Genomic DNA, 22,040 nt, shown 5'->3' on the forward strand with positions numbered 1-22,040 from the left:
TTAGGAGATTAGATCTGCTGAACACCTGATTTATGTGAGTATAAGGAGGACTCCGTTTGTATTATAACATAAGACTGTTTAAGAAGAGAACTTAATGGAATCAGGCTGTCATTGCTTTCGCAATGTATTACTGTATTATCCCTTAAGGAGGTCTGGAGGATGGGGAAGAAAGTTGGCCCCTGGATTGAAATATAAATAGTTAGGATGAATGAAGTGTATCTAGGGAAAAATTCCATTAGAGAGAGAGGCTGCAGCATTAGACATATCTAGTAATCGAGAAAGATTTTTTTTGAAAAAAATCAGCCAGATGCTGGTAAACTATAATGTGCATTTGACATAAAGCCTCTGTTTTTGCTGGCAAACATTCACCTCACATATAGGTACAGCTATCCACATGCATCCAGCACTTGCTCTTTTTCACATTTTGCTTTACTTTTCACTTTTTTTTTGTTCTGCTCTTTGCCCAGTGATTTATTTGCTGAATTCATAAGATGGAGGAGAAAACCAACCCAGAGAGCTTGAAACTATGGACTAAGCTGAATAATAGGCAACAATGAATTTAGCAAGCGATAATAAACCCACAAACATTCTAAAGTGAAGGGGAATCTGTTCCTTGCTATCTTAACGCCAGAGCTGCTTTCTAATAGCTTGGGAGTCAGATAGGCCCTAGAGCCAAGGATCAGGGTTTATTGGATTCTTTTAGGGTAGGAAGTGAGTTTCCCTCGCTTTTTCCATTCACTTGAATAAAATCACTGGCTGCCATTGGAAGGAACTTTGCAATCACTCTGGAAGACTCTTGACTATAGAGAGTCTTAATTCTGAAGTGGAATGAACCAAAATGAAACAGATCTCCACCACAGCCTGTTTCACATGCCAGTTACATTGTCAGATTCTTTCACATTTACCTATAAAACCAGGTTTGTTCGTAAATGGGTAGTTATTTTCTGTCATGGGTTCTTCAATAAGAGACAAATAGAAGTTATCATGGGAAACAAGAAAAGGGCTATTTAATCAAGGCCTCCTTGCAATCTTTGCTGATTAGAATTTGTGGATTTCTGCCTTAGGAGTATAAAAAGAAAGCATGCATGCTTGCTTGAGTGCTGGATTGTGTGTCCATGGTGGTTTGCAGAGCTGTGCTTTACCATTACACTGCAGCAGCTGATCAGACAGGATCCGTCTTCCAGGGACTATATTCTCCTGCAGCAGGACTCAAGTAACTTCCATTTACCTTAATGGGAATTACTAATATCCTGCAGAGGGAGAGTAGTGTACTCCTAGTGCCCAAAGTGTGGCCTGTGGATGGGCCTCCATCAATGTTAATGGCAATCACATTCCTGGCTGCACGTATCAGGCTGGAGCATTGCATGCGGGACCTGTGGTCTTCACCCAATATACCATGTTAAAGATAAAGGCAATGGCCATCTGCTGCAGTTTATGCAAGTTATGCAGGGTTTGTGGCAAGTTGCCAATATGACCTTTGGATGCCTGCTGTTTAGAAGCCATCAGGAGCTGGAGAAAGTCATTAGCACTGATGTGGAAATTATTTCTAAACCCACTGGGAAATAATTGGTTCTAGAAATGAGCGAGATTAAAACATTCTTGAGTTATAAGGCACTGGACAGCATGGGTATGTGGGGATCCAGGGCACTGCACTGCATGGGTATGACGAGATACAGGGCACTGCAGAGCACAGGAATGTGGGGATACAGGCCGCTGCACTGCATGGGAATGTGGGGATGCAGAGCGCTGCAGAGCATGGGAATGTGGGAATTCAGGGTGCTGCAGAGCACAGGAATGTGGGAATCCAGGGCGCTGCAGAGCACAGGAATGAGGGGACACAGGGCACTGCAGAGCACAGGAATGTGGGGATACAGGCCGCTGCACTGCATGGGAATATGGGGATACAGAGCGCTGCAGAGCATGAGAATGTGGGAATTCAGGGCACTGCAGAGCACAGGAATGTGGGAATCCAGGGCACTGCAGAGCATGGGAATGTGGGAATCCAAGGCACTGCAGAGCACAGGAATGTGGGAATCCAGGGCACTGCAGAGCATAGGAATGAGGGGACACAGGGCACTGCAGAGCACAGGAATGTGGGAATCCAGGGCACTGCAGAGCATGGGAATGAGGGGACACAGGGCACTGCAGAGCATGGGAATGTGGGCTTCCAGGGGACTACATGGGGACTGTTGCATAAGGGAAGTGCATCTTGGAGCCTTTAGCCCCCTTGTTCTGAAGTTCAGGAAGAGAGGGGGTTGATTCTCTGTTGCCCTGCACCTCGCACAGTCATTTACATGTGTGCAAAGTGGGTTAAATGTCTACCCAAGGTGTGAGATAGACCCAAAGACCACCACTGGTGAAAAATGAACCCCTCCCCAGCCATATCTCAGAACACAGCTTGTCTGGCCTATGCAATGCTCCTAGAGGAGCAGTGGGGCAGAACAGGCCAAGTTACCAAACTGACTCTGCATTTGCACCTGCTGCTTTGCCTGCAGGGTTCACTGTGTGAGCAAATACCACGTGGCACTCCTTGCTCAGCTCTCATTCTGACAAGCAGCCCCAAAGAGCGCATCACAGCAGTACCTACAAGGAAGCCCTTTCTCTCACTCCCACCTTCTCCTGCTTGTGTGGTGTATGACGAGATCCTTCCGATCCACTGACCGGAGGGGGGTGAGGAACCCATTGTAAAGCTGAGCACCAGGAACTGGCAGCTGGCTTTGTTACACTGTAGTCCTGGTTATCTCAACCTTTTACTCTGTTGGAACAGAGAAGAGGACTAGGCTAGGCAACCTTAAACAGCCACATTATCAACCGTGGCTTGGTCTCATGCCATTTGGCTTGTGTGAAGGTGTTGGAGTCAGAGCTTCCTTCAGACTCCTGATCTATCCTCTGCTCCCCCAGTTGACTGTCTTGTTCACTGCAGCTCAGGGTTGGTGGGAAGTCATGCCAGGCCTTTCTCGAGAGCTGTGCCTTGCATCTTCGGTCAGGAGGGGGTGTTCGGAACCCCTGGCAGGTTTGGGAAACCACGCCAGGCTTCTCTTACTGACGTCTCCTCTTCAGCCATTTCCCTTGTTGCTGGCTTAACCTCCCCTCCTGCTGGTGTTCTTGTGTGAGACCGAATGGGTGTGAAAAACCAAGCTGAAATCTTGCCACGCATTCAGCTCTGTGAACTAGATTTGGGGCCCAGTCTGCGGTAGCTGAAGGGGCCCATTCGATCCCCTGCCTTATGAACCCCCATCTTCCCCCAACCTCTCTGGGGGATGATCCAATAGTGGCCTTGGTTATTTCAGAGAGGGATGAAGACTCATTTGACCAATATAAGGGAACTGTGAACTCTTTGTTTCCCTGTTTGTGCAATAGTCACTCGCTTCCTCCTCTCTCCCACGACGATACCAGCGGCGTACAGCTACTGAAGCAGCCACATGTTGTAAGAACATTCTGCCTTGAGTAACGTGTCTGTGTCCTTTATTGTAAGCTAGAGCGATTAACAGGGAGCCCTGCAGAGCAGATGGATTTCTAGCTGGGGTGTCTCGAAACAGTGCACTTATTTATTTATTTGTTGTTGTTCTCTTCCTTGGACTAATTAAAATTATTCATAAAACACTCAGTCAGTTTTCTGCCCTTTGGACACGCCTGTCTGTGGAGTGATCCTGTGCGACTGTTCTGCTTTCTGCTGCTGGCGCTTTGGTTGTGTGCTGGTGTCAGTTTCAGTATCGATCGGATATTGCTTTGGAAAGCTGATATTGCTTTGGAAAGCTGGGCACAGGGCCCAATCCTGCTCCTATTGAAGTCACCATGAGCTTTGCCACTGACTACAGGCAGAGAGGATTGGGCCCATAAAGCAAGCTGGGTGGGGCAAGTGCCCTTGTACATTCATTTAGAACAAAATCAAGATGCTGAGAACAAAATCAATCCAGACACCCAAGGATGTGAAGAGAAGAAATTTGTATGTTGCTTATACACCAATGCTAGGAGCTTGGTAATAAACAAGAGGAATTGGAATTGCATATTTGTGAGCATAAATTTGATCTAGCTGGTTTTACTGAAACCTGCGGGGAAGATTCATATGACTGTAATGTTAAAATCAATGGCTGTCATCTTTTTAGGAAGGATTGAGTGGGCAGAAGGGGAGGGGGACAAGCACTTTATGTCAAAAATGGCATTACCTGTTTCTGAGTCACTGGTAACACGGAAGAAAATTATCCTGAATGTTTATGGATGAACAGATAAACCACAAATGGGGTATTAGCTGGTGTCTGCTACGGACCACCAGATCAGGGAGCAGGATAACTGGCTCCTCACACACCTCTCTAGAATGTGTGGGAGGAAAACAATTTCACAAAGCTGAAAACTATTACAAGCCAAATCAGCTGGGAGGAAGAATTCAATCCAAAAAATGTGAATGACAAGCAGGAATTGTTAAGAACTCCTTACTAGATGCTCAAAAAGACACAAGCAAGGAAGAAGGCCATGTTGATTAAAAAATTGATCTGGTTTAGAGGGGAAATGAAGGCAGCTATAAAAATGTTTATATAAAACAAATGGACAAAAGGGGAAGTTAATAGTAATGAATATAAATCCTGCTGGTGAAGGCAGGGGGCTGGACTCAATGACCTTTCAGGGTCCCTTCCAGTTCTAGGAGGTAAGTATATCTCCATATATTTAAGAGTTCTAAAAGAACTGGCTGAGGAGCTTGCTGGAGCTTCAATGATGATTTTCAATAAGTCTTGGAACACGAGGAAGTTCCAGAGGACTGGAAGAAAGCTCTTGTTGTACCAATATGTAAAAAGGGTAAATGGGATAAGAGTCCCTTTAGCTCAGACGTGCAGCACACTGGCAGGGCAGCACCTGGACACTTGCCCGTCCATGCTGTATTCATTTCAGGGACAGAGGGTAGGAGAGGTCTGGGCTGTCTCCTTTCCCAGCACTGCACGCACAAGAGGAGTTTAGCTGCTGCCTGAGCCATGCCTTGCTCAACTGGAAGTGATGGGCTCAGTGCAGGAATTATGGCCTGGGTTAAGCAGGAGGTCAGACAAGATGAATGAAATGGTCCCGTCTGGCCTTGACATACAAATTTCAGCCTCCGAAGAGCCACAGGCACAAGCAGTGTGAGAGGCAGAGCGATTCATAAAGAGAAATTGCTGATTTCAGTCCCAGTCTCTCTAGGCACTTAGAACACAGGGAGCAAAGTGTTAGCGAGTGAACTACAGTGTGTGCAAGAGAGAACAGCAGAGCGAGCTGGCAAGCTGTTGGGGAAAAGAGACAGGCAGAGAGAGTCAGGAAGCCACTAGGGCACATCTGGATAGCGTACAGAGAGGGGATCTCTCTAGGGGGGCAAAGGGGTACTGAAGACAAGGGAGGAGAGGGAGATTGCAAGGAGAACATAGTAGGAAGAAATGTGACCATGGAACCCATCACTCTAACTCAGTGTTTCTCAAACTTCGTTACACTACGACCCCTTTCTGACAACAAAAATTACTATCTGGCCCTGGGCAGGGCGAAGCTCATGTCACCTCTTTGCGATTGCAGAGAATTGAAGGCTCTCCCATTTGTCTGACTCAGTGAGTGCTGTATCTGCTCTGCATGGGGCTTTGAAAAGCCCAAACACACAGTGATTATTTGAAATCCACCTGCTAGAGAACTGGGCGGCTGCAGGGCCCAGCAGCTGTCCAGTGGGCGTTCTGTAATCCCTGTGGGCAGAGCGTATGCTGGATAAGGAGCAGCAGGAACTGGTCTCTGTCACAGGTCACCAGCCAGGCAGGTGCTGAGGAAATGGGACACAGAGACAGGCAGCCAAAGGGTCCTCTAGTGAGCTTGAGCTACTGCCACTACTCTGGCAAGTGCGGTTCTTAGAACATTACATTCAAGTGTCTTGTCTCTAAGCCACGGGGCAGTAGGGCTGTTTCTTCATTGCCTGAGCTGCAGGAGCAGGGTGTTTATTGTCCAGCCTCTGTCTTTCTGGCCTATCCGTACAATTAAACTGTCTCACATGACCTATTCCTTCACACGTACATGGCCTCAGAAACGTCCGGGACACAGCTAATCTCAGCTCCTTCTGGGAGGAATGGGCTATGGGGGATTCCATCCCATCCCACACAAGACGTGCTGAGCCGCAGACCCATTCTTGGTTTGGGGAAGACTAGGTAGCCCAACCAGATTTATTTTTAATTCAAGCGTGACGCTGCTCTGAGAGGTGACTATGCTAAAATGGGCAGGTGGATGTGTTCACTGCAGGGTTATGGTCTTGTTGTTAGTTATTGTTTTTAACAATGATCTTTTGTATTGTAGTAGCATCTAGGGACCGCAGTCATGGAGCAGGACCCCACTGAACAGGGAACTGCACAAAAACAGGATAGTTTGTCCCTGACTGCCAGCCTGTGAGGGGTCAAGGTCTCCAACCCCAGCAGCCCCAGGCAGTATTCAACCCTGGCCACTACCCACTCCCAGTAGCTCCCTAGAACCAGGGGGGCTAGCGGAGCTCTCACCAAGGGCTCCACCCACAAAGCTCCTGAGTGGGGGAAGCATCCAGCCCCACCACCTGGCTCAGATGAGCTACTTAAGCCAGGAGGCAGCATTGGAAATTGTCTGAGCAACTAGGTGAATTCCTGGTTGGCTGCCAGCCACTTTGGACCCTACCTACTTGCCTAACTCCTGGGCCTTCCTGCCTATTCCTTCTCTCCTTATCCCGGATCCTCCTCTGCTCCACCCATGACTCAGTCTCCAGCTTTGACTCCTGCTCTGAATCCTGGCTCCAGTTTCTGGCTCCCGACTCTGACCACGGGGCATGACCACCCTTACCTCAGTTCTCACAGAGCCCTGCAACTTCACCCAGGAATCTGAAAGTCAAGGTGGTTCTTTCCCTGTTGTGCACCAGCCCCAGAGTGATCATAAACATAGTATAGCAGAGCCCCTGCTCCAGCTGCCCTGTCATTAACTCTGCCTAGTTCAGGGTTACCTTCTTATAGCAACCTCTTCCCCACAGCATGTCCTTCTGGGGCCAGCCTCTTAGAGTGACTCCTGCCTATTGGCTCTCCCTTTTCTCCAGCTGGTAAGAATTCTCACCTCCCATTAGCTTTTGCTTGTCTTAAATGGGAAAAACCTGGCACATGCTCCCAACCAATGACAAAGGCTGTGGGTGCTACCTATCAGATATTGGCTCTCTTCATATCTCTGCACCAGCAACAAGTTTAAAACTGGTAAAAGGACCCTACCCCCACCCCGGCAGCACATATAATTAATCTGTGGAACTCTTTCCAGAAACTGTCCTTCAGGACAAAAGCTCTGTAGGAGTCTCAAAAAGGACTCGACAGTTATACAGATAATGAAGATAAGGCTTTAAAATAAGGGAGACAAACTTGAACTGGCTGAAAAATGGGGAGGAAATTGTTAAATTTAGGAAACATTTTTCCTATTATTTTTGTCAACATTTTTGAGCGTGTTGACAGGTTCTGAGCAGCTCAAATATAAATCCCTCTGCTTTGGGTCATGAGTTGCTACCCTGTCATGGGGGCCAGGAAGAAATGTCCCCCTATGAGGAGGTTGTTCTATGAATTTCTAAAGTGACAAGGGGATTTAGGAACATGGGACACATACTCATTTGTGAAAATCTCCCCCTTATTATCCACACTGAGGATTTCACAGCCAGGCTGAGGGGCTTTGTAGACCAGCGGTCTGACTCTACATTGTCACAAAATGAGGGGCCGAGTCAAACTGCCTTTTAAAATGTATCCTTTCGTCTCTTCTCCTCCAGCGTCACAGAGCCATGAACCAGCTGGGGTTAAATACTGCAGCCAAAGGAATGTTGATACAGAGAAAAAACACCGTCTCACACAAGAGCTCAACTGACTTTAATTGGCCTCATCAAAGCAGGCTGTATTTTTCCTCCTCCCCAAAGGCTGCAGAGCATGATTAATTCAGCCAGTAGACAAGCAATGCCTCCCGCAGAGGAGAGCAGTGTTGATAAGGCCACTGTTTCAGAAACTGCAGGTCTAAGAGGATCAGTGGGTTGAATAAAGGGGTGCAGCTAATTGACTTGCAGATCAGCTGGCCGGTATTTAAACTGCGTTCTGTAGGTGCCCGAGCACAGCAGGCACTGAGAACTGAAAGGGCACAAGACAGGGGGAGTTCTGCAGTCCTAGCTGTGTGCATAGTCAAACGGTTCGGCTTGAGATTTTTCCTATGCACAAGAGCAAAGTCTAATGCCTTCTCAGGAGCATCCACAGCACCTCCTGTGTATATGGAAGAACCCAATGCCCTTCTGTAGTCGTATTACCCCTATTTCACAGAGGGAGAAACTGAGGCACAGGGAGGTGAACTGACTTGCCCAAAGTAAGAGGAGATCAGTGGCAGAGACAGGTTTAAAACTGTGGCTTTCTGGCCCTCAGGTTTCTGCTCAGACTCTTTCTATAGATAACCACTCTGTTAAATATAATCTACCCCCTTTCCACCTCACAGCCACTCACAGGGGAGAGCCAATCCCCCTCTTTGCTACCACCACTGGCCATTCTAGGGCAAATGTTTCAGCAGGGAAAGGGGTGGTGCTGGCTGGGTGGGAGCCCCTTGGGGGCTACACAGGCCCAGCTGCAGCAGGGCAGGCGAGACGTGTTGGGAGAGGACGCAGAAGAGGGTTCTGGCCTGTTCTGCTCCAGTAGTCGCTGACTCAGCTGTAGCACTCAGAGGGCTAAAGGAATCCCAACAGCACAGAGCCCTGCACAGCGGGAAAGCAAGCTGGGGTCTTGCACTGGGGACTGTGACAGGGGCTTTACTGGAGTTCTGTAGCTATTGCACACGTGAGCAGGGACTAACGGGCCTCGCTGCTTCCATTGCAGAGAGCGGTTGGAACAAGCAAAGCTCAGAACACTGGCTGCTGGGAGAGCTGAGGGTGCTCAGCACCTTACTGGATCAGGCCTTACACACACAGGAGCAGGGCATGTGCTATCCCCACCACAGGCAGGGCAGCAGGATTCCTGCTGCCCTCTGAGGCTCAGCAGGCAAAGCAGCCTTCCTCTAGCTGCATGATAAATCTCTTAACCTGGCCTACGCGCACCCAACTGTCCCTTCATTGCCAGGAGCGGCTGCTTTGGATCAGATTCTCTGTCTTTGAATGGCTAATATCTCAGACCACGGTGGCTGCGGGCTTCTCTGTCTCTTCTCCTGGCTATTCCGAGGGTGGGGAAATGCAGGGACGGGGAGATTGTCAAGCTCTGACCATCCCACACAATTACACTGGGATCTCACCCGCGCCTCTCTGTCCTGGCACTTAGGGGTGATTCGTGCCGGACGCAAGCATTAAGCACCAAGCCAGCTGTTGCACCGCAAGTGGCATTAGCCAATACAAGTGCACAGTCCTCCTGGAAAGAGAGACAGCAGAGAAACATTTTCTACTCAGGAGCCAGAACTTCCTACTGCCCCTCCCTTTGCATGTTAAAATTCAATTCAATGCCCCACGCAGCATCTATCTGCTCTACCACCACCATTGGGAGATCAGGGAAATGCAAGAGGCAGCAGTAGCTCACAACTGAGCAGATGATTCCCCCCACCCCACGCACTCCTGTGAGGAAGGGATGGAAATGACACAGACTTTCACTCATCGTACTGAACTTTTCTAGCTCTTTGAAAAGCCCCGGTTACCAACAGCAATGGCAGTCCGTTGGGAAACCTGCTTCTCTCTTTATAGCTGCCTGAAACAATCACAGAGCCTCTGAAAGGGCTGAATAGCCCCAGCTCCAGAGGGGAAGGGGAGGGCATTTGAAGAATATGAAACGGCAGCACAGGTGGCGAGGGCAGGAGACTTGAGGGAATCACTGATGCAGGAGCTGGCCACAGTGCTGAATTGAGACTGCTGGCTGATCCTCTCCAACCCATCCTCAGTCCCCAGCACAACTGCCCTGAGAGCCAGAGTGTGCTGGGACTCAGCTGTCTGCAAGGGGGTTGAGAAGGAAACGGGTGTGGGAAGGATTTATTTTCCCCCTTTTGCTTTCTCCTTTGGGACACAATTGCCTGAATATGGCATCTAAGACACAGGAGATCCAGTGATTTTAGACCCAGTAGCCACAGGTAATGCTGATTTTTCCTTGGGTTGGGCAGTCACCTCACACAGACACCTTGTCTTCAAAGCAAAGTGCCCAGTAGTGCTTGCTGGGGGAGAAGGTAACAGGTGTGACTAATTTGTTTCACAGCCTGGATTTTCTACTCATAAAAAATGACATGGATCCAGCCGCAACAATCTGAAACTTCTAACCAGGAAGGGAAGTGAGAGGCTGGGGAAGCCGGAGGAAACCTTTGCTTTGTCACTGAAGCAGCAATGGAAGGACTGACATCTGGAGAAGTTGTCTTAAGTCAGAGGAGGGAGCAGAGTCCAGGAAGCACAAGCAGCAGTTCATCCAGTTTTTATTTTAGTTATAAGATCCTTAAAAAAAATTCAAACCAAGAAAAATCAGGAGAATCAGGGACTTAAATTTTCAAAAGTAACTAACAATGCTGGGTCCCAGCACAACGATCCTGCAACAGGGCAGGATTTTCACACCATGCTAGGTGCCTGCCTTCTGAAAATCAGGCCCCTCTAAGGCACCCCAGACACAGCGGCACCCCAAATCAGTAGTCACTTTGGAAAACTGACACCACTGAATTCAGCTGGACAGGATCTGCAGAGGACGGTAACTATCCTGTTAACATACTAGCCTGGTGTGACTGAATTAACAAAACAAAGAACAGCCACCTGCAGAATGCCTCCTGTAAAACACAAGGGAAGTCAAAGCACAACAGCTATAAGCAACCCTCCACCCCATTCTTACATCACCCCACCCAGAAACTATAAACTACCCTGATCTCAGCTACTCCAATGTAATTGCAGGATGCAGGGACTCCACCAAAACAAATGGAGTTATTCCAGATTTGACTGAGCACGGGCGGAGAAAAAACAAATATTCTCCAGCTTTCTGTGTCCCCCCAGCTAGTTCCCTTTGTGCGTTTGACAGCACTTGGGATACAGGCAATGCCATCTTCCCGGTGTTTGTGTAAGATTCCCCCTCAGCAATCGGGGAGAGAGACTTAGGAACAGACACAGGTGACCATAAGAACCACACAAACCAGCAAGGGAGATGCAGGGGCAGGATCTGAAACTAATGGTGACTTTTTTTAATAGACTAGATTGTGTGTTGGTGTCTTTAGATCTAGGGGCCAGATGATCAGCGGATCTAACTCAATGTAGCCCCACTGGAGCCAATGCAACTAGGTCTGGCGGCACCAGCTGAGGATCTGGCCATGCTGCTCTAGAGGCAGAAATTGAAGAATTAATCCACTGCCCCACTCAGCCCTTCCTAACCCCTTACTCGACTGGCCGCTGAGGGGCGAACGTGAGCACAGAGCAGAGGAGAAACCCCAGATGCCTTTACAAGCCCTTCCTGGCAGGCACACTGCAGCTTCCTGCATCCACACCTCAGTAACTCATTGCGCTCTAGGCCAGGCCTGTCTGAGACGTACATGTGGCCAGCTGGGAGCAAGTATGGAATGTAGGACTCTGCACTGGCAAGCTCGTCAAGACCAAGTCGTTACCAGACCGGTGGTGGGGAGTGGATGTTTCTCTCTAGCAACAGCCAGCTGAGTAAATCCCAGAGCACACATCACTGCCGTCCAGAGAAGGCGATACAAGGAAAGCAAAGGAAATGACATTTTTTTCATACAGTTTTCACAGGGCAGTTCCAGTTCTGAATAACACACTCCAAGCTGCTTTCTGTTCTTAGCGCACGGCACTCATGTTTCAACAGGTGTTAGATTACAAATGGCTATGGATTTCCCCAGGGCATCAGGCGGAGATACGAGATCCACACGCTGCCTTCTCTGCTGTTATACATGCAGTGAAACCTTTACAGCTGATCTGCAGTGTAGGGAAAGACTCTAGTGCCCGGGGAGAAAACTACAGCTGAAGAGAGTCTTCCAAAAAGGGGAAAGGTGAGGAAAAGGTGCTTCTCTCTCAGTGAAGTCACATGAACATGTCGTCGTACCCCGGAGGGGGAAGGTGATCTGGATCTGGCCTGCAACAGGAATGGAATGTAGAGAGCAGAGTTACAGGAGGAGTCACAGAGTGAAAACTCCAGCCCCCCACCCCCCAGCGACCCAGAGAGTCAGGTGCAGTTTGCGAACAACTGGAAAACTCCAGCATGGTTACAGTCAGTAAAGCAAAGTACACACACATCCAGATACCCACCCTGCAGGACGGCCGCCCCCTGGTCCAAATGGGTCGAATCTGGCACCTGGGGGAACGGCCCCAGGAGGAAGCCTGTTTGGGAGACCTGACGATGGGTCGATAAGAGGCCTTCGAAATCTGGAGCGCAGTGGATCGGCGATCATACCGCCCCTCTGGCCCCTGGGAGGAAGAAGAAAGCAGGATGAGAGCAGGATCACAATTAGCTCTAACTGGAGATAAGAGTAACCAGCTCCCGTCTCCTCCGAGCTTGGCTCACTGCTCCACGAGCAGCCCATTGTTAGATCGCCGTGTGTGACTCCGGATGGGATGGGAATGCGTGCGTACAGCGCAGCAGAATACATGCTGGGGAGAGTAATTCAGTGAGAACAAGAGTACGCCAGTAGGTGTGAACATGAGGCTGGGGGGGCTAGACGGGTATACAAGGATGAGACTTCACGCCTTGTTTTCATTTACAATACGGCTCCTGTGGTTTGCTCCGGCCATGTAAAGGGGCCTTAGGGTGAAAAGGAATCAGCCCCCTCTGGCCAACGCCTGGTATCACTACCCTTTGGACTCATCTACATTGGGAAATGGCGCAGTGTTAGAACACGTGTCGGGGGCTGTGATGAATTCACCCCCGGGTGCGCACACTGCACAGGGTGCTACGTAGTGTCAGTTAACACATGTTCTACCGTGACGCGCACTGGGAAATGACAAGCCCCTTCGCTGTCCTTAGTGCAGCCACAAAGAACTGCAAAATAGGCACCTGCATCTTTTGCAGTCCCACTAGCCACCTATAGAGAGGGCTGAGCAACAAACGGGGGGCGGGGGGAGTAGTTTCTATATTCCTCCAGTTTCTCAAAGGATTCAGGAGAAACTGTGACCCAGGCCAGCTGGGAGAATACTGGAGACAGCAGTGAGTCAGACTGCCCGCTGCTGCAGGCCTGGGCTGTTTTAGGAATTGTGAGACACCCCTACCTTGGTTTCCTTTGCTGCTTGATTGTTATTCTTTAGGTTCATTTAGCTCTATGCTTTTGGCTGTCTCTGATTAAATGCAAGATCCCCCACCCCAACACCATGTTGCAAGAGTTCCCAGACCCCTTCTTTGGCATCAGTGGCCTGGAACCTTTTCCAAAGCCGTGCCTGGAAGCCATTTGCTAGATCAGTTCTGCCAGCCTCAGCTCCTTGCAGCTCTGTCATGCTGTGCACTGTCCTCATACTGTATGATCTCAGCTGGAGCCTCTGGATGCTACCACAGTAAAAATAATTAACATCAGCCACAGTAAGTGCCTTTATGACAGCTAGTTGCTCATGGAAAGTCCCACGGATCCTACGTAGAGGTCCTGGGGCTCAAAATCTGCCTCCAGCAGGTGCCCACTTTGGATCAAGATGCTATATACATTTAAGAAAGAAATCTCTTTAGGAGAGATGGGAAGGGGGGTGGCAACGACCCGTCCTGATTTCCCTTTCCCCGTGGTATGCAGGGCTGCTTTCCAGCCACCCTCTTAGCCCTCCGCTGCAAGCTCCTCTTTCCAGATTCCAAGGAACATTTCCAGAAGATCCTTTTCTAGCCAACCCTCGTATAACAAAGCCCTCCAAGGAGAAATAAATCTGATCTTGATCAGCCAGAGTCTCCAAATGGCAGGACTTCCAGGACACCATAATGAGCTGGGTCGTGTTCCCATGGACTGGTTTTACTTTGGTTACATTGTTCTTTTACTGGAATGGAAAATGATGGGTCAGGTCCCCCCCTTCCTCCCCAAACAGAGCTGGAGCCCCAGGGCAGAAGCAAGGCACCCTGCAGCTTCCCTCCCTATGGCTCCCATCTCCTCGGGCAGCTGCCTCTCCTCTCTGCTCTTGGGTACGTCAGAACAGCCCTGCAGATCCAGAGGGGGCTGGAGAATCCACGGGCTAGACAAAGCAACATTTTAAATTGGAGGCTTAAATTCACTTAATGATGTCTTTAGCTTTGATTTACTGGAGGAATTACTGCATGTTAAATGAATACCAGCTGACTATTAAACAGACGCAGATTCCAACCAATCAGCGATGTGAGAGACAGGATCTTAGTACAATATTAAAACCATATTTCGGTTTAGAACCAGCTCTTGGTCCCTGGGCAGTTCACACACAAGAAGTGTTTTACTGAAGTCCTTGCTGGAGACACTTCACTGAACGCACCAGTGAGGCCAATGTGAGTTATTTCAGTCACTCCCGACACGATCCTCTCTCGGGAATACTCACCCAAAGGGGTCCAGGTCCTCTCCACCCACAGCAAAGGGGTCCCGGGGATCAGGCCTGAAACACAAGACACAATTACCCCAGTGAGAGGTGTAAATTTCCTCAGGTCATGCCCTATGGCGGGTGGGTATGGGGTATGAAAGAGAGTGTACAGGGGGCAGGCAAGGTTGAGAGCCCAGGCAGATGACATGCATCCGATGAAGTGGGTATTCACCCATGAAAGCTCATACTCCAAAACGTCTGTTAGTCTGTAAGGTGCCACAGGACTCTTTGCTGCTTTCACAGGCAGATGAGTGTGCCTGTGTGACCAGCAGAGCAGGCCACTGGAGAAGGTGATTTTGCTCAGGGACGATTCTCTGCTGTAGTTGGGTCTCTGTAGTTTAGTCCACATTACAGATGCCAGGAACAATCGAGCAACCTCGCTGTGCAGACTGGTGTTACCAGAATGTCACCAGGGCCGGCGTGTCCAGTGTGCCGCTAATGGTGTTTTGTGAAGTGGCCTGCGGTTTTAATTGGTGCAGACGTGGGACTGAGGGAGACTACAGGTGGCAGCACACATGGCCCCACCTGAGCCGAGCAGCCTGGTATGCAGGACTCCACAGTTACCACCTCCCCGTGCTAGAGGGTGCACGTGGCTGCCATCTGCTCCACTTTATGGAAAGGCAGCTGCAGGCCTGCAGCTCCCAGCAAAATGCTAACACGGCCCTGGGCAGAGCCTGAGAGGGGCCAGGATAGCCCATCAGTATAGGGACAGGCTCCCAAAGCACAGCACAGCCAGCGAGCCGACAAACCGACACTGAAACCCGGCTCCCACGAGCGTGAGAGGAGGGCAGGGTGTGGGGGCCTGGCAGGGAATGCGACGGCGCCCAGTGGGAGCACAGACCCAGCTTTCAACACTCACTCGATGCCTTTTGTTTCTGGTGTTTGTGACGAGGGTTTTACAACTGCACGCTGCACCCCCCTGCCGGCTCCAAGGCAAGCCAGCCATTGGCAGCCATTGTCTTGGACCACCCCGCCCCTGCCAGCCCCACAACTGCAGAACCTAGGGCATCAGCGAGGCTCGATGAACGCCAGCAGTGTGAAAGGAACCAGAGGTAAGATGCTACGGACTGTCCCTCTGATCTCTCGAGGGACCAGTGCTGCATGCACTACCACAGGGACAATGCTCTGGATGGCCACAGCAGGCTCTAATTTCCTACCTGGCACTTGATTAAAGGGGAGTGCGGGGGGAGGAGAGAGAATAAAGAGCCCTGCCCCTCTGCTATCCCAGGGAAAGATTATCAGGGTGCAGGAGCCCACAGACTGATCCCTCGCACTGGGGGCGGGGAGCTGGCAGCGTGACTGCAGTGTCACGATTTTCCATCCGGGATGTTGTGCTGGTCCGAAGGAAGATCATTGAGAAGGGAAGCAAAGTTAAAAGGCTTTTCCTCTCCCTTCCATAAGCCGCCTGCACCTGCACAGCCGCGGCTCAGCCCCTGGCAGCGTGGGAGGCACTGCTGGCAAACGGACCCTGGACGAACTGCTCTCTCTGCCACAGCCAGACAGGGTCCCCGTTCTAACTCCCACCCCCAGCCCCCACCAGATCCCAGCCCCCTCTGGGGATCAAAGGGAGCTCTGCCATCTGCCCTCCCCCTTCAGTCACAAAGCACTAGGCTGTGCAACCCTCAAGCCCACTGGCCAGCACTGCCACAAGCCACCCTGCCAGACTCAGCAGCCTGAACTGACCACCCACCCTTAGCATAGACGTGGCCAGCTCTCCCATCCCACTGAGCCAGCAGCCAGCTAATGGGGTCTTCCTCTCCCCATGGCAGCCCCTTGTCCCACTAGCCCTGCACACCCAGTCCCGCAAGGCAGGACAGACCTCAGAGACTGGCCTGCTTCCTTCCCTGTCCTGTGCCCTCCTGACACTGGCTGCAGGGCCCTCCCACCAGCTTGGACATTCCTGACAGATCATGTGGCATGGGGCAGATTTCAGCCCGTGTCTGGGCCAGACCATTAATCCTTTCCTGCCCTGGTCCAACATGGGGTTTGCACACTCTACCCCAAGCTGCCATCCTGACTGTTAGGGATGGGAGGGGAAGGGGCCCCCTGAACCCCTAGGCAAGGGGGAAAGGCCATGGCACAGAGGCGGAGCCACACAGGTGCCTTATCCATGCTGGGGGGGTGGGATGTTACCTCACTCTTCTCCCAGGTGGCCAACTCTGGCAGCATTTCATCCAAAATACAGGGTGGGGTCCCAAGCTCCAGAAAAGATTCCCACTGGTGGGCCAGCTTAGAGGGAAGCCAGCCAGAGCCCCATGCCAACAGCCTCCGAGGGTTGGGATCAGCCCATGAGTGAACCAGAAGCATGGGATTTCTAAGCAGGGCTGATGAGGTGCCAGGACATGGGCTGTTTTAAAGAATCCCCCTCCTGCATTGCTTGGATCCCTCCAAGAACTAAACTTGCGACACAGAACTAGACCGTGCACTGGTGCCCACGAGGACATGTCTGTGACAGAGGCTGGAGTGGGCGGGTGCAGGAAGGAGCCACGAAGGGCCAGATGCTCCGTCACTGCTTTCCTGCCACCTGCCTCATTTGAAAGAGGTGCAGACTATGTGGTCCCATCCCCTACCCAGCATCTCACTCACCAGGATGGCTGCCGGCCACCGAGAGGCTGCCAGGGAGGAATCCTCAAGGGGTCATAATCCTGAGTGGAGGCAGGCGGGACCGTCTTCTCAGGCTTGGCCTCTTTTTTGGGGTCACCCTTCTCTTTGGGAGCCTGCAACGGAGAGATGATGCCTGTGACAACCCTGGTCTGCAGCTCCTCGATGTTTTTGTACACCCTGCAGGGGCGAGAGGGAGAGTCAAGGCTGACAACTAGACAACGGACAACACCTAACAGGGCCCTGCTAGGAAGGGTTTGGTGGGAAAGGCCCTAATACAACGGTGCCATGGGCTCCGAACATGACACACACAGAGAACTGTCCTTTCCAACTTTCCAGCAGTACCCATGGCACGTTCATCCTGCGTCCACGGCCAGGCTGCCTGCAGATGTCAGAGCAGGAGAGGGAACCTGGTGGATTTAGGCTTGTTTCTTGTTTGGAATTGCTGGTTGGTGTCCAAGCTGTCTAAGATTTCCTTATCTGCAAACGGAGGGGCTGGCTGCAGCACAAACAGGGCTTTCAGGGGCTCTGGTAAAACTGAAGTTAAAAATGCCGGAACGGACCAATTTCAAGATCCACGGCACTGGCGTTTGCTGACATCTCAGGTGAGAAGCAGCATTCAGGCATTAAGCAGAGAGCAGCTGGGCAAGTCTCATCTTCACCCAGCTTTGCAGCAGAGTTGATGGAGGCAGGAGGGAATCACCGAACTTGGAGGTGGGGGGTGTATGTGAATCCCTATCAGATAATACAGCCCACCCCTGCTGATGCAGCATTGCTCCCTACAACACACGTTGGGTGCTCTGTCCAGTCTTGTGCCCGATGCCCCAAGCCACAGCGCGTCCACTCCCTCAGGGGACTATTCCACAGTCTAAGTGCTCTCAAGGTCAGAATCTCCCCACGGTTACATACGGAGGGCCGCATGCAAACTCTAAGGAAGTACAATCACTTTCCCCATGGCAAGTTGGTAGCATCGGTCTGTACTGTGGTGGATTCAGGCTGCAAGTTCCTTGGGGGCAGGGTCTGGGCTCTCATGCAGGGAACACATGACGGCCAGCGCTCTGGAAATAAAGTTACAGAGCTCTCCAAAGGCTCAGCCGGGATTAGAACTCCCAAAGCAGCGAGCTCCCAGGCCTGTGCTCTGATCCAGAGGCCACGTGGCCTAACTCCCTCTTTTCTCCCAGCCTGAGCTTGGGGTGCCATCTGGGAACGGAGGAGGAGCAGAACATGTGGGGGGTATGGAAGCTTTATCTGCAAAGAGTCCCTCAGGTACCTCCTAATGCACCCTTACCTCCTAATGCACCCTCTCCTCCCCCACCCCAATCTTTGCTTGCCTCCCCTCCCCGTGGGCCCAGATACTTGTGCGGAGAATCTCAATGAAACGCAGTTACCTGTGGAAATCATCCAAGTGCTCCGGGTCAATGTAATCTGCCACTGTCAAGGTCAAATCAGCTACCTGCTTTGAGCTGCAATCCTGGGGAAGGACAAACAAAATGCTGCTCCAGCAGCCAAGCTCATGGAGGGGGGGAGGAGGAGCAGACACAACATCAGAATAGGGGCTGCGGGGGGAATGGGGAAATCTGAGGCAGGGGCAATCACTGGAGTTTGCTCCTCTACTGGCACTTGTCAGTGAAGTATCCATATGTCTGGATTCCCGGCTGTCTAAACCCAAGTGCAACCAGCTTGCAGTGGCTTGGGAAGGCTCTTTCCCAGCTCGGGCTGCAGAGGGTTAGACAGGTACAGAGCCAGCGTTCGATCAGGAGGAGAGGTGTCATTACACAGGGGATGGGGGTGACAGAGCAGGCAGCCTGGCAACAAGCATCCGGAATTCCACAAGATGCACAAAGGCTGCAACTCATCCGCCGGCGTGGGCTGAGCAGTAACGACGTCACAGCTTCAACCAAATGGATGTTTGACCTTACACTGGACACAACACTTCCAGGGCCAGGTCCTCGGCTGGGGGAAAAAGGCACTGCTCCATGGCAGGCCATAAGTGACACTGATTTACACCAGCGGTGAACTCCACATGACTCCACAAGCACACAGCATTCTGCACACTTTTGAGGACTTTACGTGCCAAGCTCCGCCCTGACGTGTATCTTGAGCACCACCCTGATGACAGTGACACCAAATCGCATGGAGCCAGCACAGAACCTGGGCCACACCTCTCCCCTCTTTAGCCGGCTGGGTTTCTCGTCAAGTGCCTCCACTCAATAGGAGCCAAGGGCATTGGGGGACACAGGAGGCCAGGAAAATGGATGCTCAAGTGAGTCCCAGCTCTTATTCTTTGCCTCACCTCCCTTACAGGGGTGGCACTGACTCCCCACCTCCTGGGGATCTGAGACTCCCTGCAGGGACTGATCCTTACATAGCACCCGGCCAGCTGGGAGCCTCACCATGACGTTGAGAATCATGCTGGTGTCCACCATGATTGCCTTCAGCAGGAGCTCGTGGCGGTCATCCGTGGACTTGTATCGCAGCGTGTACAGGTCTTTGTCGGCATTCCACCCGACCGGCAGCAACTCTGACTTCCTTTCATTGGGACCCGGCTGCACAAAGGCATCAGAGAGAACAAGCTGGAGTCCCAGCTGATACCAACAGGACAGCAGGAACCGATCCGGCTGGACACAGGAATCTGAGAGGAGGTTTAAATCCCTCCCTTCTCTTCATGTGTCATTTTATAATGCCTGCATCTGAAGAAGTGGGTTTTTTACCCCCAAAAGCTTATGCCCAAATAAATCTGTTAGTCTTTAAGGTGCCACCGGATTCCGTATTGTTTTTGTGGATACAGACTAACACGGCTACCCCCGATACTTGAAACCTGTCCCAGGTCATGAACAAACTAGAGACCCCCCCAGATCAGGGTCTTTTCTGACATTAGCACTTGATGGCTATAAATGTGACTTCCTTCTAAAGGAGCCCCCAGGCCAAAACCTTCTCTGTCAGCTAACAGCAAGGATCCTTCCCTTCTAGAGGGTGTACATAAGGTGAATGTAACCCATCACAGCTCTCCTGGGATCCACTCCTGTCCATACTTGCTGCCGGATGTAATGCTTACTGCTGTGAGTAACCCACAGCTACGTCTACACTGCACAAAGCAAGTGTGTTCTTACATCGAGATGGGTAACTCACTATAACACTGTAGTGGAGTCAAGGCACTGTAGTCTTCACTTCAACGCAGCTAACTGAAGTAAGCCCCAGACAGGGATAAGGTAAAGACTGGACAAGGTACACGGGGTAAGAACTACCCATACTTTGTCTGCACTAGGATCTCACAACAAGGCAGCTATCTCAATGTAAAAACACACCTGTAGTTTTTCAGGGAAGACCCAGCTCCCTAGGCTTGGCTAAGTCCGCAGGATTGGGCCCTGCAAGCTGATCCGTATGGGGTTCACCTGCGCCCATCAGCGTGGAGCATCAGAGAGACTCATCTGCTCCCAAGCGTAAGGCAAAGAACTTTCCCATCCCTAAGGTTGATGTGGGCACAATATGGTTGTTATGGTTTGTCTTTGTCTATCTGAGAGCAAAGGAATCTTTTAAAGGTGAAATATTATAAACAAACGACTCGCATTCTTAACCACCACCAGGTTTTTAAAGACCCAAGAAAGAACTGGAAAAGCCTGCGACTGCAACACCCCCCTCATCTTCCCTGTCAGTGGATTTGGTCTCAAATGTAGGTGTTGCAGAAATAAACGTTCACGGCGGAGCAATGAGTCTGAGCTTTGACACAGGGATAGTTTGGTGGGAGCAGGTTATTTATTTCTCAACAGTCGTCGGCCTGGGGCTGGTAGGGACCCTACCGAGAGCAGAAGCCGGGGAAACAAAAGTGAAACTAACCAGGGCGTTAGCACGGCCTGTGCAGTCCCCAGCGCCAGGACCCAGAGACCAGGCGCGCAAACAATGCGCAGGGCCCGGGCCTCATCCTGCGCTGGGCTCGGCCGCGCCCGGCAGCACCGGGGCCCCGGGCTGCTGGGGATCGGGGCCAGGCAGCGCCCCCCTCCTGCCTCCCCCGGGGGTGACCGAGCCCCTCCCGCCGGCAGCGCAGCTCCCAAAGGCGCCGGTTACACCCCCCCCGCCCGGGCCTGTGCTCGGGGGACCGGGCCGGGCCCGGGGAGCCCCGGAAACACCCCCCGCCCCTTGCAGCGCCGCGCTGGGGCCGGGCCGGGCCGGGCCGGGCCCCTCACCTGGTCCCCGGCGCCCAGCGCGCGGTACTGGTGCGTGACCAGCTGCCAGTGCACGAAGCAGAGCAGCGCGTCCTGCGGCCGGGAGAGGCCGGGCGCCTGCGAGGCGTAGAGCAGCTCCAGGCCGGCCATGGCGCGTGGGCGGGGCCCGGCCGCGGGGGGGGGGGGGGGGAGCGCAGCGCCCGGCCGGGCCCGCTGGAAACGCGCGGCGGGGCGGGGCCCGGGCCAGACACAGCCTGGGGCTGCCCGAGCACACGGGCGGGGCCGGAGTTACCCGCCGCCCCCGGGCTTCCGCAGGCGCCGTGCTGCCGCAGGGTCTCTGGAGCAGCGACTGGCAGCTTCCCCGGGGCCCGGTCCTGTCCCCATCCCCGGGGCCCCGTCCCCCTCCCCCTCCCCGGGGCCCGGTCCTGTCCCCATCCCCGGGGCCCCGTCCCCCTCCCATCTCCCTCCCCGGGGCCCGGTCCTGTCCCCATCCCCGGGGCCCCGTCCCCCTCCCATCTCTCTCCCTGGGGTCCGGTCCTGTCCCCATCCCCGGGGCCCGCCCCGTCCTGTCCCCATCTCCGAAGTCCTGTCCCCCTCCCCAGAGTCCCGTCCCTGGAGTCCCCCTCCCCTCCCCGGGGTCCTGTCCTGTCCCCATCTCTGAGGTCCTGTCCCCATCCCCGGGACCCCGTCCCCCTCCCCAGAGTCCTGTCCTGTCCCCCTCCCGTCCTCATCTCTGGAGTCCCGTCCCCCTCCCCTCCCCGGGGTCCTGTCCTGTCCTCATCCTCGGGACCCCGTCCCCCTCTCATCTCCCT

The 22,040-nt window shown here is 52.4% G+C and overlaps 1 protein-coding gene across 1 annotated transcript; it reads right to left on the reverse strand.

The window, feature by feature from the left end:
* Window positions 1–10,372: 10,372 nt before the first annotated feature.
* PSMF1 (proteasome inhibitor subunit 1) lies at window positions 10,373–21,413 on the reverse strand. Its single transcript, XM_050918393.1, has 7 exons — window positions 21,250–21,413; window positions 19,462–19,614; window positions 18,457–18,539; window positions 17,054–17,248; window positions 14,429–14,482; window positions 12,206–12,364; window positions 10,373–12,032 (listed from the first exon to the last, which is right to left on the reverse strand). The coding sequence occupies exons 1-7, from the start codon at window positions 21,376–21,378 to the stop codon at window positions 11,981–11,983; spliced, it is 825 nt and encodes a 274-aa protein (XP_050774350.1). The 5' UTR covers window positions 21,379–21,413; the 3' UTR covers window positions 10,373–11,980.
* Between the last annotated feature and the right edge of the window lie 627 nt (window positions 21,414–22,040).

The sequence above is a fragment of the Gopherus flavomarginatus genome, chromosome 11 (assembly GCF_025201925.1).
Source record: "Gopherus flavomarginatus isolate rGopFla2 chromosome 11, rGopFla2.mat.asm, whole genome shotgun sequence".
Lineage (NCBI taxonomy): Eukaryota > Metazoa > Chordata > Testudines > Testudinidae > Gopherus > Gopherus flavomarginatus.

What these genes read in the sequence shown, in the direction of transcription:
- PSMF1 (XM_050918393.1), bottom strand. Translation starts at nt 21,378, where the DNA reads ATGGCCGGCCTGGAGCTGCTCTACGCCTCGCAGGCGCCCGGCCTCTCC. An exon ending in CACTTGGATGATTTCCACAG is followed by an intron (nt 17,249 to 18,456) that starts GTAACTGCGTTT and finishes TCGCCCCTGCAG; the next exon opens with GGTGTACAAAAACATCGAGG. An exon ending in GGGGGCGGCCGTCCTGCAGG is followed by an intron (nt 12,033 to 12,205) that starts GTGGGTATCTGG and finishes TTCCTGTTGCAG; the next exon opens with GCCAGATCCAGATCACCTTC.